Below are 21,639 nucleotides of genomic sequence, written 5' to 3'. Positions count from 1 at the left end.
CTCACTACCAATCAATTCAAACTATTTCCCAAGTAGGTAAGTCAATCTATGATTTTCTTTTATATAGTTCTTATTTCTATTTTTATCATGACATTTCCTTATGTAAGAGATGTTTCCTTTGATCTTGTTTTTTGAATCTAATTCATAATTTAAGTTTCCAGCTTGAATAGTATATACTAAAAGATGACAATCTACATCTCAATAATATAAGAAATTTTTTTTGTATCTTACATAAAATTAAACAAGGGTGAATATACTTGGTCAGCACTCAATAAATAGATGTTTATTTAGTATTATTTTACCATTTTAGTCTATTTGTAGTGTTTTCACAATGAGAGAATTAAACTAAATTAAATGTCAAATAATTCAAGCAGAACTATTTTAATGTCCCCACTTGATACTTTATCATTTATATCTATAAATCATATATTCTATTGTTTAATAATCTAAATAGTTCTACTTTTAGCTAAGATTTATATAAAATCTAGAGGTCTAGAATAAATTGTCTTTCAGACTAACTAATGCAAATTAAGCCTCTTTCTCATATTGAATATGTACTGTACCTAAATCAATATACTTGCTTGTAGAAATTCCTTAGATTTTTTTTCTCTGAGGATGACTTGTCTTTATCACTCATTTTCTATTTAAAATGAATGAAAACTGTCTTTAGAACTCTTCTAAGCATTGAAAACACACATGTAATGGTTATGCTTTTGTTTATTCCTTTATTCTTAGTGCTGACTGCTTAACTAATGAGATTTTTTATTTACATTTAATATCTAAAATACATTTGCTATGTCTGATTGACTTATGAATTTCAAATGTAATTATCTATAGATATTTAAATAAATTTTTGAGGAAAGAAGAACATCTTATACCAAATGATTAGCCCTGAATACTGGCATATTTATAAATAGAATTCTAATTATAGAAGTAACAAATTTGAATTTGGTTTAATTCCAGAATAATCCATTAGAAATTTGAGGTATCATATAAAAGCAGATATAAGATAGGAGAATAATATAAATGATTAAAAGAATCATAGAAACAACAACAAAAAACTAATAAGGTTGGAGAAAATGAATACATGTCATCTTCTATATCTGTTAGAAATTGGCCAAAAATTTGACTTTCTTATTGGAAAATGGGTCACTGAAAATATTTACATAATTGAATCTGTGAAAGCTAGAAAGAATCAGAACTTTCAATGACAGAAAAGGTGTACTTTAGAATGACAACAAATTAACCTGCCTTAAAATATGATATAAAGAATAGAAAGAATGCAATTTTGAAATATTATAAGATGTCATATGGATAAATTATCACTGAAAAGTCATATTTGTATTTTATGAATAAAGAGATAATTTTATGAATTTAATAGCTAGTTTCATAATGATTCTCTTCGAATGTAAATATACATAGATATAAATATATATCTATATATATCAACTAGAAAAATCAAGCAACTTTAAAATGTAATTTTAACTTTAAGGAAAAAGGCTTTAATGTGGATAAGACCAGATTTGCAGCTTATATTGTCTAATGCCAAAAACATTAGACAAAAAACACAAGCTAGATAACTAATCTATTATACAAATTAAGACATTCTGAAAAATGAATTAATTCACTACTAATAAGAAAGCTGTAAAACAACAATGAAACATGTTAATCCGAGCTAATTAGAATGCTTCCTCAGCATACTCACAAATATCTCCAAAAGGAACCTGACTAGAGCAGAATAGTTACTGTTCCCCAAAACCAATTCCTTCCTCCCTGCATGTCAGCACAGAGCTGAGTGCAGTGTGGCAGGCATCAGCACAGCTGCCTGTCCTCAGTGCCCAAAGACAGAAACTTGAAGGACCATGAGAGTCTTTTACACATAGAATTTCAGTCATTTTTATACCCGAAACTAAGAATAATTCAGCACTATAAAAGCCATATCCATATAAACGAAGTTCTCCCTCAACTGTTTTGGAAACAGATGAATAAAACCAGTAGGTGATTCTCACATCATGTTTACCCCACGAATGTTGTAAACTTTTTTTTCAAGCCTGCTGTCCAGTGATTTCATGAAGATTTGAAGACTGCCCAGTTAGCGACACCAGACTGAAGTCAGCACCAAAAAACAATGAATTTCACCAGCTTACATAGTAGCCTACTTACTGACTATTTCCTTAAAGCATTTTGAAATTTTATTTTACTTCATTTGAGATTCACCAACATTCACTGTTGGTACTTTTTGATTAAAAGCAAATTTTCCCACCTTCCATGGTTTCACCATAGAGACATAATATTAATCATAATTTTTAGAAACATTAAGAAGTAATATACTTCAGAGTGAAACAACTTTTTATCTCTGTGACTTTATTTTGTTAGCAAAAATGTTTAGTGATTTATAATATTAATTCACTTATACATCACATTGCTACACATTATGTATTAATTAACTTCATTTTCAGTGAAGGAAACTGAAGGACAGGTATACCTAAGGTCACTTAGCTCCTCCATAGTACAGCTGCCATTTTCAATGCAGGAAACCTGGACCTAGGTTTTGTGTTTTCCATCATTAAACTTCTCTATCTCCAACGTGATCTCCAGCAACTATCCCTGCTTGAGTAGTGCAAGTATGCCTGAGCATTCATCTCTCCAAAAGAAGAAAAGTAATCCTCACAAATGGGCTAATTACTTTCTTCCTGTTACTAATATTTATCAAGGTGTATTTTAATTTCCAATTTATTTGCAGATTTTATTCATCATTTTTTGTTACTTTCAACATTTTAAAATCTTCAATATAATATTTTGTTATTATTGATTTTTAAAATATTTGACTTAATTATAAACATAGTCAAACACAAATATTGGACATCTACAATATATACTGGTATGTACTGGAATTTTGCATTGAATAAAACTAATGCTGGGGTGGAGTAAGTTTGGAAAAAGTTTAGACAATAAGTTCCAACTACATACCATCAAGAAACTCTAGGTGCTGTTGCACAGTAGGGTGACTACAGATGATAGTAATGTACTGCCTAATTCAAAAAGCTAGAAGAAAGGATTTTGAATGGTTTCATCATAAAGAAATGATAGTTTGAAGAGATAAATATGTTTTATTTTACCTGATTTAAATATGCAATGAATACATGCATTGAAATATCACATCTTCCTCATTAATATGTAAATTAAATTTTTATATAGCACATAAAAATAAATTTAAATTTAAAAAACAAGTGCTTTTGTGTCTACATATTTAAATGAGATATTTGTTTAGAATATTATTACCATATTACAAAAGTAGAATAATGTTGGGTCCTCCTACTTGCTAAATTTAAGCTTTTCAATTGTAATTTAAAATGCTAGGAGATACACGTTCTGTTTGCCAATGCAATTATCAAACAGGCTGAGAAGAGAGGAAAAAAGTTCTGAAACTAACTTTGCCATCAATATGGCAACTTTTACCTTTACCTATTTATTTTCTGTGTTGAGCGCAGTGTTGCACTATGGATGTTTAGCTTTCCTGGTATTTCTGCTCACTGAACTTGGAAAGGGAGGAAACACTCATGAGTGAGCACAGATCTCTGGTTCCTCACACCCATTAGAAGCTAAGTCATAGAGAAGTCCCTCATGCCTCTGCTTTGAGTCTTAGCCACAGTCTGCCCCTCTGACAGATGTTAGCAGGAAGGTACAAACGGCTCTGCACATCTCTCCCACTGTCCACCCTAGCAATGACCTTGAATTAAAGGAATATGTTTTGCTCATTTAAACTTCCATTATTTTCCAAGATTCTTCAACAACTTCTCTAAAAAGAGAAAAGAATAGGGAATTCCTATCTTACTTCACTCTAGGGTGCCTATCACATGTCTGTCAGGACTTTGCACCAAAATGGAATTCTAGTTCTGTGTTGGAATTGTTGCTTGCTGAAGTGGATTTTCCCTATATTTATTAAGTTTATTGTTTCTGTTAAAGTTTTGGAGATCTATTTTCCTGCCACCATCTAGAGCTTAGCCTGCTTCTCTCTAAACAAAAATAGGTCAGTATTAAATTTAACAATAATATTCTCAGTGGTGGGTGTTATGTCAAGCGAGCCAGGAAATCACCAAACACCGGGACAGAGACAGAGTTAAAACTAAAAGGAGATTATTCACGCATGTGGACTCCACCCTCTAGAGGAAGTGAAGCCCAGAAGCAGGAGACAGCACAGCTTTTATAGGTAACTCAAACAAAGAAGTTCAGGGAGAGGCCAATATGTCCTTCAGCCAGCTGCGAAATATCTTTCCTAACCCAGTTCTTTTTCAACCCACCTATCTTGTCAAGATAGGACATTCTGTGGCTACAGGGTTCAGGCAGTTACAGGGAGGCACCAGGCACGATCTGTTCTCAGGGAGGGATAAAGCATGTTTACAGAAGCAGAGCAAGTGGCTATCTTGTGGGGAATTCCAGCACTCTGTAAGGGGAGGGGTATGAGGGGAGTTTATTCACAGGCCAAGATGACATTTCTTAGGTTCACTTTGGTCTCACAGTGGAGTCATTAACACTGAACAACAACATTCCTCTTTTCATAGACACTGACAAGCCTGATTCCTGATATAAGTACCAATTTATTGAACAGGTGTTTTTTAAACTCACCTGGGCAATATTTATTCCATTTAGGATCCGTCCATCTTTCTCATAATCCTTTGTTTTTTGTAATGTTTGCCAAATCATGTTTCCAAGTCCATCCTGTTCCACATCCCCCTGAAGTTCCCAGGACATTTTCACCAGGTTATACACTAAGCCGTAGTATCCGATCCAGACCAATTGATCACCTGTTTAGAAAGAAGCATTCTTTGGGAAGATATCATCTTATTCACCAGGCATAATTGTGTGGAGGAAAAAAGAAAGCTAATCTTACGAAAATTACTAATAACAAGGGGCCAGGGATTTAGCTCAGTGGTGCTGCCATCTGCCTCGCAAGCGCAAGATCCAGAGTTTGATCTCTGCTACAAAAAAAAAAAAATTGCTAATAATATTCTGAAGTCTGAAATTTTAAAGTTTGGAAGATTCTGAAACCCCACTGCTTTGACTCTTCTAATTTTAAAGGATCACAATTCATCTTAACATGTCTAACTGAAAAGATAAAATGGACTTAACTAATATACCTCATAAATTTAGAATTTAAGTGGGTAAATTGTGAACCAAACAGGAAAAATAAATTCTTAGAATTCAAGTGAAGAGGAATTTGTTTAAAGAAATATAAACACTTAAACCACTATATTGAATTTTTGTAATAAATCAAAGAAACAGGTGAAAAATCAGCTGCTGTTATAAAAAATACCAAACTTTATGAAACATGACATTTAAATCAAGGAGAAAACTTTTTAATAATGTAAAAGCCAGAAAAATATTACTAATATTATTTAGGGCTGGAAGATTTTTTGAAGAGGAAGAAGAAGAAGAAGGAGGAGGAGGAGGAGGAGAAGAAGAAGAATTTAAATAGGTAAATGAGAGTAATGACACAGAGGAGATAAAATCTAAAGCATGTCTTCTAGTATGTAGCAATTAACAATTTATATATTATATATATAAATTATACATATATAGCAATATAGATAACAAAGTTCTACTTTTAAAATAGTATTTCTCTTATAGAAAAGAGAAAGGAGTTTCTATTTATTCTTTATCTTAATTAGTTTTGCCTAATTCTGGCATATTGCTATACAGATACACTCAGAAAAACATTCTGACTTAGGTCAAGGTAGGAGAAATATATATGAAGAATAAAATACTGCAGTCTTTAAAGTGGAAACAAAGCAATATGAAAGCACTAAATCTATAAGAGGAAACCCAATAAGAAAAACACGGTTAAAAAGGCTGAGAAAAGAAGATGGAAGGGCTTAAAGCCTATTAGATTTTCTATTGCATGTTTTCTCCAACCCTGGTGATAACGCATGCCACACAGGGAATAATCAATGTCATATGTGAATACAGCTATAAGCACAACTTGACAAGTCACAACCCTCAATCTTCCCAAATTTGATCTGATTTTTATAATAGAAGTTAATAATAATTATAATAGCTATACCTAGCATACATAGAAGTAACATCTAGGAATCCTCAACTTGAGTCCTCACTACAATCCTCCTATGTAGATTTTATTATATTTAGAATAACAACATTGAACATATGATCCTCAACTTGGCTAGGAAATCCTCAAGCATTATACAGCTGGTGAGTGACAGTAGAGGCTAAGGTCTATCCAGTTTTGTCCCATGCTGCCCAGCCTCTTCAATTCCAATGAGTGTATGTCTTTCCAATCTCCTCCTTCCATTCCATTCATAGGAAAGAAAGAGACTAGAAGGCAGAAAGAGGAAGCAGATGAGAAAGTATGGATACATTTTAGAAATTAAGAAAGGAAGACATATTTCTAGCATCAATATTTTTTAATTGCATATTTCATTAAATGTATTTCTTTCATTAAAAAATAAAATGATTTATTTTTAACATTTTATTTTTATTTTTAACATTTTTAACATTTTAACATTTTATTTTTTAAATTAATTAATTTTACTGGTACGTTTTAGGTAAACAATATGTTGACATTCATTATTGGGAATTTGTACCTTTACATCCAATGTTAAGTTACCCTCTATCCTATTTTTTTTACAAGATATTCATTATACAATATCACTGCTAAAACAAGCAACTTTTAATAAACTAGAAAAGTCAATTTTAAAAAATCAAACATTACAGTCTTCCTGCTCTTCTCCTCCCTAAGAGCTTGTCTGGTGTGTGGGTGGGCTGGGCGTGAACACCCTCTGGCCAGGTCCACAAAGTAAAGGTTATAAGCACAATTCCAAGCAGGACGCCAATCTTCAAATGCCTTAGTTTTTTGTTTTCTGAGGCGGTGAGGTGAGGTGGGAAGAGGGAGGAAGCTGTCACAAAGAAGGGGAGGTGTATTCAGGAATGGCTCCAGAGAATGCCCCTTTACTCTGCCAAGCTCAAAAGACTACAACTGTCCAGTGATGCTGGTGAACACAGAGTTCTGCATGGCACTCAGTGATACTGTCACCTGAGAGGAGAAGGTGAACAGACAGTATGGGTTTAAAGAAACAAGGTTGTGCATAAATGTAGATGAAAAAGAAAATCAACACCACCTCCCCAATGGCCTGGCTCCTCTTGATCCTGCTATGTAACACAATCACCCTTCCCTGGAAGCCAGAGGGGCTTGGCACTGCTGTGGGAGCCAACATAGGAGGAACCTTAGGAAGGAGGAAAGGAAAAAGAACTGGGTTCCTAGGAAGAACTGGCCACTGGCCTCCTCCTGGAAACTCCCAGAAAGCAGGGTTAAGCCCCTCTTCTGCCCCTAGTATTTCTTGGCAGAGAATATCAGCCCAGGATCAGCCTCCCCAAGAGCTCTGGTTGAATAAGGCCATGTGGAGAGTTGGAGAAAAACAGCCCAGGCTTGGAGTGACAGGCATTTCTCACCCTCTATCCTATTATTGGATCCTTAGTAGATAAAGTAGAAGTTGAAAATATAAAGCTGCAGTCAGTTCTCTGAAATGTAATTTTCTTTTCATAGCAGCTTCACTAGTTAAAATTTGAGTACCAAAATATTTTAAATTATATATAAATGAAAACTAAATCTGTTTGAATAAATGGTAACATTCCCCCCCTCCAAAAATATAATCACAAAATGCAAATTTAACCTTAACTGGTTTTTTTTGTTCTAAGGATGTGCCAGTTGTCAACTTAATTATCAACTTGACTGGGTTAAGCGGCCCCTGGAGAAGTGACTGGATCATGCGGTGGCTATACTCATCAGTGGATTATTAACACCTCTATATTCATAGCTGACTGTGTGGGTGAGAGGTGGGGCCAGGTTGGAGGGTGTTTCTGGGCTAAGTCTTCAGAGCTCACCTTTTGCTCATGCTCTTCCCCAGTGCTCTGCTTCCAAGCTACCCAGAACTAAGTAGGTCTGCTATGCCACACCCTTCCCCCATGATGTTTCCAACTTGGAAGCAGCCCATCATGGTTTAAAACCTCTGAAACCACAGCCAAATTCAACTTGTACTTCTTTAAATTCCTAGTATTGGGTATTTTTTCCTAGCAAGAGTAAAGCTGACCAACACATAAGTGATAAACAATCTATGCTTTCAATTAGTTGAAATTGAATTCTAGTCTAAGAGACTAGAATAATTTATGAGAATTTAGAGGGCAACAGCTCAGTCCAAAGATGATACAACTGGACCACCAAAGCAAGAGCTCAGTGAGAACTAGAAGAGTAAGAGAAGTACTTGGACAAACTAAGAAATTATCAATCTTACCAGATAGGTAAATTTTTTTAGAGTATAGGAAGTCATTAAGGGAATATTTTACACAGGAGGATATCTGAAAAAAGCATTGTTGTTCTTTCATCTTCTTGTCTTATCTTGAACTGCTTTACTATTATTAATCCATGCTATATAAAGTGACTTTTCTAAATATTATCATTTTGTTTCCTTATTTACAATTTAGCAAAGAACAGTCATTTGTCCCTATATATATTCCAAATTGCATAGCCAGACAATTATAGCTCTTGCTAATTTGACATATTTTTGGAATGTATCTCATGTATTTATTCCCATACTACTTGTAAATACACTACAAAAATCTACTAAAGTTATATAACACATACCTAATTTTGTTTTCTAGCCTTAGTGTCAACTGTTCCCTTGACTTGATCAGAAGTCATTCTTTTCAGAATGCAGCCACACCTACCTAGCTCCTATACATTCGTCTGTGTCCCTCTCTGAATCCTTATGTTTAGCTAGGTGTCTTATACTTACTATATTACAATGTATGTCATATTATAGTTGCATATCTCAGCCATACAGTCTAAACTAAGGGAGAAATATTTTTATTCACTCATATCCCTAGAATTTAGCAAAATGCCTACAACTCAGAAGATCTAGTTTATGGAAGTCCACTGTTTAAAAGAGGGGAGTAGGTAGGGTGAAAAAAAAAATGTTTCCTTTTGGGAGGATTGGGGGTTTTACAAAAACTTTCCAAGCTTTCAAAGGAAACAAAACAGAACAAAACTGGATTGTGCTGAGCAAATCAGGACAATTGGACCAGAAATAAGACTTGTGGCAGGGAGGTAACTATAAGGAAGAGAAGGGAAAAGGTAACAGTGAGAATCTCAAATTGAGTTGAAGTGCAGAGTTCATATGAAAATGAATAAGGTTTGAGTCACACAGAACATGCCGAATCACCCAGCTACAGACAGGCAGGTCTGCCCACGCTCTACCGAGGTCCCCAGTCCTGCAGAAGACACCGAATCACCTCGCTGCAGACAGGCAGCCACCTGGTTCCACACTACAAAGACGCAGAAGACACCAGACCACCAGACCAAGGTACTGAGTCCCGCTGTTTCCGGCCCAGAGGTAGGGGCTTCTGAGCCATCATCCCACGGCTCCTGGTCCAGAGGAAGGGGCTTCCCAGCCACCATCCCTCCCGCTGCTCCCAGCCCAGAGGAAAGGGCTTTTGGGCCACCTTCTGTCCTGCTGCTCCTGGCCCAGAAGAAAGGGCATCTGGGCCACCATCCCTCCCACCACTACCGGCCCAGGGGTAGGGGCTTCTGAGCTGCCATCCCACTGCTCCTGGTCCAGAGGAAGGGGCTTCCCGTCCACCATCCCTCCCGCTGCTCCCAGCAAAGATGAAAGGGCTTTTGGACCGCCATCCCTACCACTGCTCCGGCCCCTGTCCCACCTCTCCCAGCTCAGAGGAGGTAATCTGTGCAGGCACTAACAGTCCCCTGCCCCAGTCGAAATGAGAAAACACATAAATAAGTCTCAAAACCAGACTTCCAAATCACCTACAGCAACCCCAAAGGGAAATGAGATGGAACACTGTGATAATCAACCACTTCGACCCACTGAACTGGCAACAAAAGGGGATCTGGAAAAAATGAAATCAGAAATAATTTCTCAGATAACAGGAGAAATTGTGCTCCTAGTGCAAGACATGATTAATAAATCTAGAGAGGAGCTGAGGAACATGATGGAATCCCAACATAAGAAACAAATGGAATCCATAAAATGGATGCAAATAGATTTCCAGGAGATGAAAAACTCCATTGAAAGTCTACACAGCAGATTGAGCCAATGTGAGGACAGAATTTAAGATATAGAAGATAAGATTGCAATTAGTGACCAGGAAAAGAAAAAGAGCTTCAAAATTATAAGGGAACATGAGAAATCAATCCAGCAGCTGCTAAATGATGCAAAGAAGAGTAACATAAGAATGATTGGGCTCAATGAAGAAACAGGGGAGAGTGGAGATGACATAAAAAAAATCTCTTCACAGAAATAATTGCAGAAAACTTCCCAAGCAGGGGAAAAGAGCTTGACATACGGACAAGTGAGGCATATAGGACTCCAAATAGCCTTGATCAAAAAACTCTACACATAGGCATATAATTGTTAAGATTTCAGAAACACAACAGAAGAACAAAGTTCTACAAGCAGTCAGAGAAAAGAAACAAATCACATACAAAGGAAAGCCCATCAGAATCACAGCAGACTTCTCAACACAAACCATCAAGCCAAGAAGAGCTTAGAGTGACATATTCCAAGCCCTAAAAGAAAACAGCCTCCAACCCAGATTGATGTACCCTGCAAAACTATCTTGCAAAATGGATGGAGAAATAAGATACTTTCATGACAAAGAGCACCTTAGGAACTTCGTGAATGCCAAACAAGCACTCCAAAGAATTTTACACAATATCCTAGGAACAGACATTGAGGATCACAACCCCAGGAAGCAAAGCAGAATGAACCCATCTGGAATGACAAGAAATTAAATGGAAAGGGGGAGAACACAACAAAAAGAAAAAGTCATGGCAATGACAAGTCAATACGTTTCAGTTATAACCATCAACGTTAATGGTCTCAATTCACCAATCAAAAGAAATAGACTGGCAGAATGGGTCAAGAAGCAAAATCCAACAGTATGCCTCATACAAGAAACACACTTAATTCAAAAGGAAACTCATAGACTAAAAGTTAAAAGGTGGAAAACAATACTCCATGCGACAGGAACCCGAGAAAAAGCAGGAGTAGCTAACCTCTTTGCAGATCAAGTAGATTTCAAACCAACACTGATGAAGAGAGATGAAGAAGGACACTACATCCTTGTAAAGGGAACAATCCAAGAGGAAGAGATTGACAATCATAATTATCTATGCACCAAACACTAGTGCACCCAACTATATAAAACAAATACTAATGGACATGAAAAGTCATATATGCACTAATACAATTGTAGTGGGGGACCTCAACACCCCACTGTCACAAATAGATAGATCAACTAGACTCAAAATAATGAAATACTAGAACTCAATCGAACTCTTGAACAAATGAACTTAACAGATGTTTACAGAGTCTTCCAACCCACAAAATCAGAACACACATTCTTCTCAGCTGCACATGGGTCATTCTCCAAAATAGACCACATACTCACACATAGAACAAGTTTAAGTAAGTGCAAAGGAATTGAAGTTATCCCCTGTATATTATCAGACCATAGTGGGATGAATTTGGAGATCCATAGTAAAAGAAACTCAAAAAATTTCATAAACATGTGGAAATTGAACAACACACTTCTGAATAACCAATGGGTCACAGAGGAAATTAAAGAAGAAATCAGACAGTTCCTTCAATTAAATGACAATGACAATACAACATATCAGAATCTATGGGACACAATGAAAGCTGTCTTATGAGGGAAATTCATAGCAGTGAATATGCATATTAGGAAAACAGAACGAGCCCAATTAAACAACCTGATGCTGAACCTCAAGCTTCTAGAAAAAGAAGAGCAGGACAACCCCAGAGCTCATACAAGGGAGGAAATTATAAAGATCAGAGGAGAAATCAATGCAATGGAGACTAAGAGAATGATACAAAAAAATCAATGAAGCCAAGAGGTGGTTCTTTGAAAGAATCAACAAAATTGACAAACCCTTAGCCAACCTTGTTGGAAAAAGGAAAGAAAAGGCCCAAATCCATGCAACTAGCAATGAAAAGGGTGAAATTACAACAGACCCAGCAGAAATCCAGAGGATCATCAATACCTACTTCCAGAACCTATATGCCAATAAGATGGACAATACAGAAGAAATGGACAGATTCCTAGATACATATGGATTACCAAAGTTGAACGAAGAAGACCTAAAAATTCTGAACAACCCAATATCAACTAATGAAATTGATAATGTAATTAAAAACTGATCAACTAAGAAAAGCCCGGGCCCTGATGGCTTCACTGCTGAATTCTACAAGACATTTAGAGAGGAACAGCTGCCACTACTGTTTAAACTCTTCAATGAAATTGAAAGGGAAGCAATACTCCCAAATTCATTCCTGGAAGCAAGCATCCTCTTGATCCCCAAAGCAGAGAAAGAACCAACCAAAAAGGAGAACTATAGGCCAATCTCACTAATGAACATAGATGCAAAAATCCTTAATAAGATAATGGCAAACAGAATGCAGAAGATCATCAAGAAGATCATACACCCTGATAAAGTGGGATTCATCCCAGGGATGCAGGGATAGTTCAATATACAAAAATCAATCAATGAAATACACTGTATCAATAGAGCCAAGGACAAAAACCATATGATTATCTCCATAGATGTAGAAAAAGCATTTGACAAAATCCAGCATGCATATATGATAAAAACCCTACAAAACTTTGGAATAGATGGTCTCTACCTCAAAGTGATAGAAGTCATCTATGAAAAACCAACAGCCAATATCATACTAAATGGTCAAAAACTGAAATCCTTCACACTCAAATCAGGAACAAGACAAGGATGTCCACTATCACCACTCTTGTTCAATATAGTTCTGGAAACATTAGCCATGGCAATTAGACAAGAGAAAGAAATAAAAAGAATAAAGATAGGTAATGAAGAAGTCAAATTGTCATTATTTGCAGATGACATGATACTCTATATAGAAGACCCCAAGAACTCCACCAAAAGTCTTCTAGACTTGATAACCAAATTCAGTCAAGTATCTGGTTACAAGGTCAACACACAAAAATCAATAGCTTTCCTCTACACCAATGACAGACTCACTGAGAGAGAAATAGGGCAAATAATTCCTTTCACAATAGCATCCAAAAAACTGAAATCCCTAGGAATCATCCTAATGAAAGAAATCAAAGACCTCTTCTCTGAAAACTATGGCACTCTGAAAAGAGAGATTGAAGATGATATCAGAAAATGGACAGACATCCCCTGCTCCTGGGTAGGAAGGATTAATAGAGTGAAAATGGCCATACTTCCAAAACTGCTATATAGATTTAATGCAATTCTAATTGACATCCCAGCAGCATACTTCATGGACCTTGAGAAAACAATCCAAAAATTCATTTGGAACAAGAAGAGACCCAGAATAGCAAAAGCAATTCTAGGTAACAGAGACATGGCAGGGGGTATCACAATCCCCAACCTGCAACTATACTAAAAAGTTACTGTGACAAAAACAGCATGTTACTGGCAAAGAAACAGACTTGAGGACCAGTGGAACAGATTAGAAGATGCAGAAACAACACCAGACACATTCAGCCATCTCATCTTCGATAAAGGAGCCAAACATCCTCACTGGAGGAAAGATAGCCTCTTTAATAAATGGTGCTGGAAAAATTGGGCTTCAACTTGCCAAAGATTAAAACTAGACCTATATCTCTCACCATGCACTAATCTAAAATGAAAATGGATTAAAGATCTAAATATTAAAATAGAAACTCTGAACCAGTTGGAACAGGGGTTAGGTAGAACCCTTGAAGACATCGGTGTAGGAAAAGATTTTATGAACAAAACCTTAGTTGCCCATGAACTAGCACAAACACTCAACAAGTGGGATCTCTTCTTATTAAAAGGCTTCTGCACAGCGAGAGAAACCACCAGCAGTGTGAAGAGACAACCCACAATGTGGGAAAAAATCTTCACCTGCTCTTCCTCAGACAAAGGTCTACTATCTTGAATCTATAAAGAACTTCAAAAGATCAGACCTCCCAAATTTAAAGACCCAATCTGAAAATGGGCATCTGAAATGAACAGACATTTCTCAGACAAGGAAGTAGAAATAGCAAATAAATACATGAAAAAATGTTCAACATCACTGTTCATTCGAGAGATGCAAATGAAAACAACACTGAGATTCCACCTCACTCCAGAAAGAATGGCTGCTATCATGAAATCAACCAATAACAAATGTTGGCAGGGCTGTGGGGAAGGAGGAACCCTGCTCCACTGCTGGTGGGAGTGTAGACTGGTGCAACCACTGTGGAAATCAGTATGGAGATACCTCAAAGAACTAGGACTGGAAGTTCCAGTTGATCCCGCTATTCCACTGCTGGGGATCTTCCCCAAAGAATTAAAAGAATCATACCACAGTGATATATGTGCACCCATGTTCATAGCAGAACAGTTTGTGATAGCTAAAACTTGGAAACAGCCCAAATGCCCATCAACTGGAGACTGGATCAAGAAAATGTGGTTTTTTAATAAAATGGAGTACTACTCAGCCATAAAAAATGAGAAATTAGAGACATTTATAGCTAAGTGGATGAACATTGAGGTGATACTCTTAAGTGAGATAAATAGGACACACATGTATAAATACCGAATAGTTTCTCTGGTGTGAGAAACTGAAAGTGTAAATAAGGACTAAATGTATAATAGGTAATGTGAAATAGGAAGAAAAGGGGAAAAGGGGAAGGAAATGGGAGAGCTGGGGAAAGGATAGAAGGGAATGGGATTAATATGAGAAAATGGAAAAATAGGAGCAAAATCTTTGTAAATAGGGAGGACTGGAGGGGTTGAAGGGAGGGCTCGGGAAGGGTGAAAAATAAGAACCAAGAGAGACTATGTAAAGGTGCAAATTTCCAATGATGAATGTCATTATATTGTATACCTAAAATGTACCAATGATCAGAATGAATAATTGATAATGTAAAATAGGAAGAAAAGGTCCAAAGGGGTAGGGGTAGTGGGAGGGTCAGGAGAAAGTAAAGAAGGGAAAGGAAAAATGATGAGAAATGGAAAAAATGGGAATAAAGTCTTTGTAAATAGTGAAGGATGGAGGGGTTGAAGGGAGGGCTAGGAATGGGGAAAAAATAAAAACCAAGATGCATTATTTAAAGGTACAATTCCCAATGAGAAATGTAATTGTGTTGTATACCTACAATGTACCAATAAAAGAATTTAATAAAAAAAAAAAGAAAATGTATAAGGTAAAATGAGTAACAATAAATGGGGTCAGATTAAATAGTAGATATTTGAGCAAGGGAGTAATGTTATGTCTGCTTAATGCAATGCTGCCTTTATTCAGCCAATAAACTAGGAGCCTTACGTGGGTGTTTTATGAAGTAATTGAGGACTTTACTGCAATGAGCAGCAGGAGATTAGAGACGAAGGGACAGACCTAAAACACTATGGAGAAAATCTAATAAGACTTTCTAGCTATGAAGGAGGAGGGGAGAATGAAGGGCAAAGAGAGGTATATTTTTAAGCTCAGAAGACCAAAATAACAATGAAATTACTTGTAAAAATGAAAAGATTGGGCTGGGGATTTAGTTCAGTGGTTCTGCTGCCTGCTTCGCAAGTGCAAGGATCCAAGTTTGATCCCTGATACCAAAAAAAAGAGAAAAGATCATGTAGAAAAGTTGATTTTGGAAAAATTAGATAAATAGTATGTAGAAAATGTGGCATAGGAAAGGAGTCTACTTTGCAATATGCTATGGGTTGTTAAAATATAGCTAAAATGTAAGATAGCAAGAGTGAAATTATTGATTTGTGACTAGCAGAAAGATAATACTTGTCTTCAATGTGGATAAGAAACAATTTTGAGCTTCTAAATTAATAATTCTGGAAGTGCATGCCTTGGTGAGAAAGTTTTTTTAACAATATTAGAAATAAGATACATTGTGAATTCTTAACACATTTCTTGCTTTTTTACAGCATCAACTTCTTTACATTAAAACACGTGGCTTAGGAAAGTACATTAAAAACGATCTTCCTTCATATATTTTAAAATTTTTATTGAAGAACACTATTTTATAAGGCTACTATAGTTCAATTATCAAACCAAGAATGATTTGCTTTTAGAAGGCTAATGATGAACCCACAAAATACATTGTGATAATTGTGTTCTCAAACTCATAATTTGTTTAAAAATTCCTTTCATGGCCAGGGATTTAGCTCAGTGTTTCCACCACCTGCTTCGCAAGCACAAAGTTCCACATTTGATTCCCAGTACTGAAGAAAGAAGAAAAGGAAAAAAACACAAATAATTTGTTGAGGGCCGGGGATTTAGCTCAGTGGGTCCCCCACCTGCCTCGAAAGTGCAAGGACCCGAGTTTGATACCTGGTACCAAAAAAAAAAACAAAAACAAAAATTCCTTTTATGATTTTAAAGGTAGGCTGTTCACCTTCTGACTTAAACTCCAGTGAAATACCAATGAAGAACATTTGTGGGGAGAAGCTATTATGTTTAATGGACTGACAGTTAATGAAGAAAAAAATCTTATAAAAACAGATGGCATCTGCTGCAACTGTCATAAAAACTAGGCTGCATTCTTGTCTGCAAACCTCAACATTTGCTGAAATCACACCTGCTAAGAAACTCCGCCCCCCTCCAGTGACCAAACACAGTGGAAGGCACTCTTCTGTGCTTTCAGCAACCCTGTAGCAGCTATCAAAGATGTCACTTTAAATGTACAGAGAAGCACCAATGTCTGCAGCTAAGCAGACAGTATCCTAGGAAATAAATAAGCTGAAGCAAAACAATAAATTCTTAGAATGTCTTAAGAAACCATGGCATTTGAAATCCAATACTATGAGACTTTGTAGCAATGCTTTATTTCAGTGGTTAGACTCTTTTGTAGCCTCGAAGTATCAGGCTTAGGTATTTAGGCTTGATATATTCAGCAGATGTGAAATATACACATTTCTGCTTATAGGTATGTGTTTAAATGACTATAGCCTTTATAATTTTGAAAAATAGAATTTAATACCATAGACTCTAATATGCCACTGAAAATATATGATATGGCTCAAAACACTGTCTTTATTAAATGCCACATAGAGTGAAAAGAACTAACTAGATCAACACCAAGAAATTAAAGGTTAGACAAGAACCAGTGAGAGAGCCATGCAATTATCAAACTCTTACTGAGAAAATGTTAAATGCCACCTTTATTTGTAGTAAAAAAATAACAATATTACTTGATTCTAGTGGACAATGACAGATATTAAGAAAGTAAACATAACAATATTGTGCATGAGTGTTTCAAGAATAGAACACAGTAATATGACACACAATGACTAAAAGAAGAAAACTACTACAGAGAGAAAGACCTCCATGAGGAGGTAATATTCAAGCTAATCTTTTGATGAAAACTACATTAGCCATCCAAAAGTGTCCCCAAGAAAGGAGTAGAAAATACAAAGGTTTTGGCCCTAGAATTAGCTTGAAGGTTTAGAGAAATAGAAGAAAGGATAGATTCAATAGTGTGAAATACCTGAGGCTCCTGGGACAAGACTGTATCAAGTAGATATGTCCTTTTATATATGTACACCCTCAATGATCACAGTCAATTTGCAGGACATGGAAAGGAGTTTGAATTTTATTCTTAGTATAATTAAAAGCTGTTATTATATTTTTTTGACTTGAAAACCTAGGAGATTTGTTAAATGTTAGTAACTACCTTACTTCTCTCTCAATATAGTATTTTTTGAAGATGAGATTCCCCCATGTACAGGAGAACTTTATTATTTATAGTCCAATGTTGTATCTTACATATCTAGACTTGTTCATTCTATATATCTGCTACTTTATATCATAGCATTTTAAAAGAGAGGAAATGATTCATTTTGTCTTTCTGGCTTTTTGCTGGAAAGTGGGTGTTAGGGAGTATAAGAGGGAAATAGGGAAGTTTTAACTTTTTACAGTAACCAGAAGTGAAATGATGATGGCTTGAACTTGGGACATGTGCACTTAAGAATGAGCCATATTCAAGAGAAATATTGGCCTTTGTTCCTGAACGGTTTTAAAAGTTGACCTCATAGACTTTGGAATGTCCTTCCTGATTAAAAAAAAAAAAAAATCCTTGTTTACCTGGGATCTTTGACCTATGTTACATAGTCTGTGATAAAAGTGTGATTTCTGCTGAAGTGACTTGGGCCACACACAATCAGCTGGACCTCTGGAAGGGACACAAACCATAGTCAGACACGTAGCAGGTAGTCATCTAAATGAATGTTTAACTGAGGATCAATAAAAAACTTTAGATACCAAAGCCTTGTGGGTTTTCGTAGTTGGTTCTAATCTGAGTTTATCACACATGATTGATAGAAGAAAACATTATCCTCACAGCTCCCCTGGCAGACGACAATGAGAAGATCAATCCTTAGGAGTCTCCTTAACTCTGTCTTCTGAACCTCTTCCTTTGGTTGATTTTAATTCAGGAGTAAATGGGTTTGTTAAATTTTGTGGTCTTTTAAGAAATTATCAAACATGAACATTGTCTCAGAGATGCCCAGACATGAGAGATACCCATCTGATGTCAGAAGGGGACATAGTTTTAACACCAATTTAGATGTTAAAAATGACTAATCTTGAGGACTCTCAACCTTCACAAAAATAACAATAGATATAAAAGGAGATAGAAAAACTGAGGAAAAAATCTGGAAGCATAATAGAATGCATAGGCATTCCAGGGCATCCTTTATTTTCAAAATATTGTTAAACTATAAAGTCATGATAATCATGACATATATACATCATGAAACTGTACAAATACTATTCAAAGAGTTATCTCACATATATAATTATATTTGATCTTTATACATATTAAACAAATATTCAAAACATTAAATTAAAGAGAACTAAATGGTTACTAATATATTTATAAGTTTTTGCAGGTAATATTTAAAACCAAACACAAACAATTGATTACTGTATTAGAATGTGGTAGCTGAGTGAAATATGATAGATGGTAAGTAGGGTGGCAAAATGTTCATAAATAACTAAAAATTAATAACATGCCTAATTTAAAATTTTATAATCTTTTCCAACAGTGAATTATGAAAATCTGTTAATTAAAATAATTATTTTTTGGAATTATAACTGAGAATCAAATATAAAAGGAGTTCGCTTTCTTTTCAAGACCAACTGCGATTCTTATAAATAAACTTAAAAACTCAAATTTCTGATTCTTGGACTTATTCTAAATTTCAATAAACTAAATTTATACCTCTAAGAGATATAGATTATTTTAATGGATGTAGATAATTTTCATAAGTTTTTATATTCCAGAAGCAACATAGATAAAATAACAAAGATAATCTTGGAAACCAAAAATAAAACTAATTTTATGTTTGTAAGTGTGTTATAGTATGTGCAAAAAACTCTTTTAAAACCAACAATCTTGAAGAAGTTAATATTCTAAGAGATACAGCAAATTGCCTAAAGTTATCTGGAACTGGACAGCTGAGCTGTGATTGATTCTAAGTTGTAAGCATATAAAACTTCTGACACCATGTCTAGTCTGCTGAACACTTCTTCATCTATAGCTATCTCCTTTAAAACCATTTTCCTTCCTCTTTTGTACCTAAATCTCTCACTTATTATACTGGTTGGGAGCTTTTAATATACCTTCCAATCAGTAGTTACTTTCAGATATCTATTTAAAAAATTAAATGAGATTGTTGACCTCAGAAATGTGGCAGAATGGGAAGAAGTGTACTCTTTTTTTCACCCCATAGATACTCCAAATCAAAAGGAACACAGAGATGAACTCCTATCGTGGGAAACTCTAAAATGGGTAGAAAGGATTCTGCACACTGGCAAGTGTAGATCTAGTCACACCAGGACTGATAGGAAAAGCAGAAACACCCTTGTGCCATAACTCCCGCCCTGGAGGGAGCACCATACAACTGTGAGGGAGACGTTAGCTGGAAAATCCTCAAATCTAGGAAAAGAAATGAACATTCAGATTCAGGAGGCCCAAGGGACCTAAAATAAGAAAAACCCAACGAAATCGACGCTATTAAAATTGTCAAAAGTCAAAGAGAAAATTTTAAAAGCAGCAAGCAAAACACAGCAACAACAAATTTTCATATACAAGGGCAGCCTCATGAATGAAACTACCAGCAGATTTTCAGTATAAACCTTGATGGCCAAAAAGAGGAGGGATGCTATACTCAAAGAGCTGCCAAAATATCCTGCCAATCAAAAATACTAAACCTAACAAAACTGTACTGTACAAATGAAGGAGAGAAAAAGCTTTCTCAGACAAACAAAAGTTGATGGAGAAAATTGACATTAGCACTGCTTTATAACAAATGCTAAAGGGAGTTCTTCAACTTGAAACAAAAGGAGGCAAAATAGCAATATTGTAGCTTAAGAAAGAATAAAACAAATTGCTTGTTGTAGTTTGGATCTGCTATGTACTCCAAAACCCTCACATGTTTGGAAGGTGACTGGATCGTGGGGGTACTATAACCATCAGTGGGTTGATCCACTGGTGAATCAATCCTTAGCTAAAAGTGCTGTTAGGAGGTGAGGCCTAGTTGGAAGAGGCAGGGACTGTGGGCATGACCTAGAAGAGGGTATCTCCCTCCCCTACTCCTCTGTTCTCTCTGCTTCCTGGTCACCATGATGGGAGCAGTTTTCTCTGCCAGACCCTTCTGCTATTCTATTTCTGCCTTTGAGCTGGCCAACTGTGAACTGAAACCTCTAAAAATCATAAGCCAAAAACCCTATCACTCTTTCACATACGGATGTCAGGTATTGTGTCTTAGCAACAAGAAAGTGCCTAAGACATTGGTAAAAGCTACGATATGTACAAATACAGAATAATGTATTACTATAATGGTGCTTGTGGGGTCAATTTTAATTCTAATATAAGTGTTAAAAGATAAAAGTTTAAAAATGTAAAGATATGTTAATGGATAATTATAAAGATAATTATATAAAGGCTCCATCAAAAAACTGTTAATACTAATAAACTTAGTAAATTTGCAGCATAAAAAAATCAACAGACAAAAATCACTTAAATTTCCATATACTAATAACAGAGTATATGGAAATTAGGAGATCAATCATATACACAGTAGCATCAAAAGGAATAAAATACTCAGAAATAAATTTAACTAATATAGTTAAAGACTTGTATGGTGAAAGCTACAAAACACTGATGAAAGAAATTAAAGTATATATAAATAAATGGGAAGATATCCTGTGTTCATGGATTGGAGGACTTGGTATTATTAAAATGTCCCTAAAATGTCCCTGCCACTCTGGGATCCAATTAGACCCATTGCCTTTATCTTCCCAACTTAATGACTACATAAGGTCTGGCGTACAGAGAACAATGGCGGGGCTTTTTAAGGATGCAGATGTTTGCCTCACAAATCTGTTTCTTAAGGTATTAATGAAGAGCACATTTCTGGATCTTCGTAGTGAGGAGGTATCAGTGACCCCTGTGGTAGGTTCCGATCTCCTGCCCAGTGCTACAACACATGGCGAGAAGATAAACTTAGAGACAGAATTAAAGAGGCAGAGCTATGGGGAGCCAGGATGACCTATGCTCTTACAAGCAAGGCTG

General features: G+C 35.8%; 1 protein-coding gene across 11 annotated transcripts in view; it reads right to left on the bottom strand.

Annotated features, from left to right (window-relative positions):
- Window positions 1-21,639, bottom strand: part of Tmem232 (transmembrane protein 232) — a 275,760-nt gene that overhangs the window by 151,517 nt on the left and 102,604 nt on the right. For all 11 annotated transcript variants that reach the window (XM_087180871.1, XM_087180869.1, XM_087180875.1 and 8 more), the window contains one exon: window positions 4,627-4,805. In XM_087180871.1, the coding sequence (XP_087036997.1) occupies window positions 4,627-4,805 (179 nt within the window). The remainder of the gene's footprint in view (window positions 1-4,626; window positions 4,806-21,639) is intronic.

This window comes from Heterocephalus glaber, unplaced genomic scaffold (assembly GCF_053883595.1).
Source record: "Heterocephalus glaber isolate CG9 unplaced genomic scaffold, H.glaber_assembly_v1.0 deba00001465, whole genome shotgun sequence".
Classification (NCBI taxonomy): Eukaryota; Metazoa; Chordata; class Mammalia; order Rodentia; family Bathyergidae; genus Heterocephalus; species Heterocephalus glaber.
The sequence above is the reverse complement of the archived record's forward strand: the minus strand, read 5'-3'. Positions and strand labels throughout refer to the sequence as shown.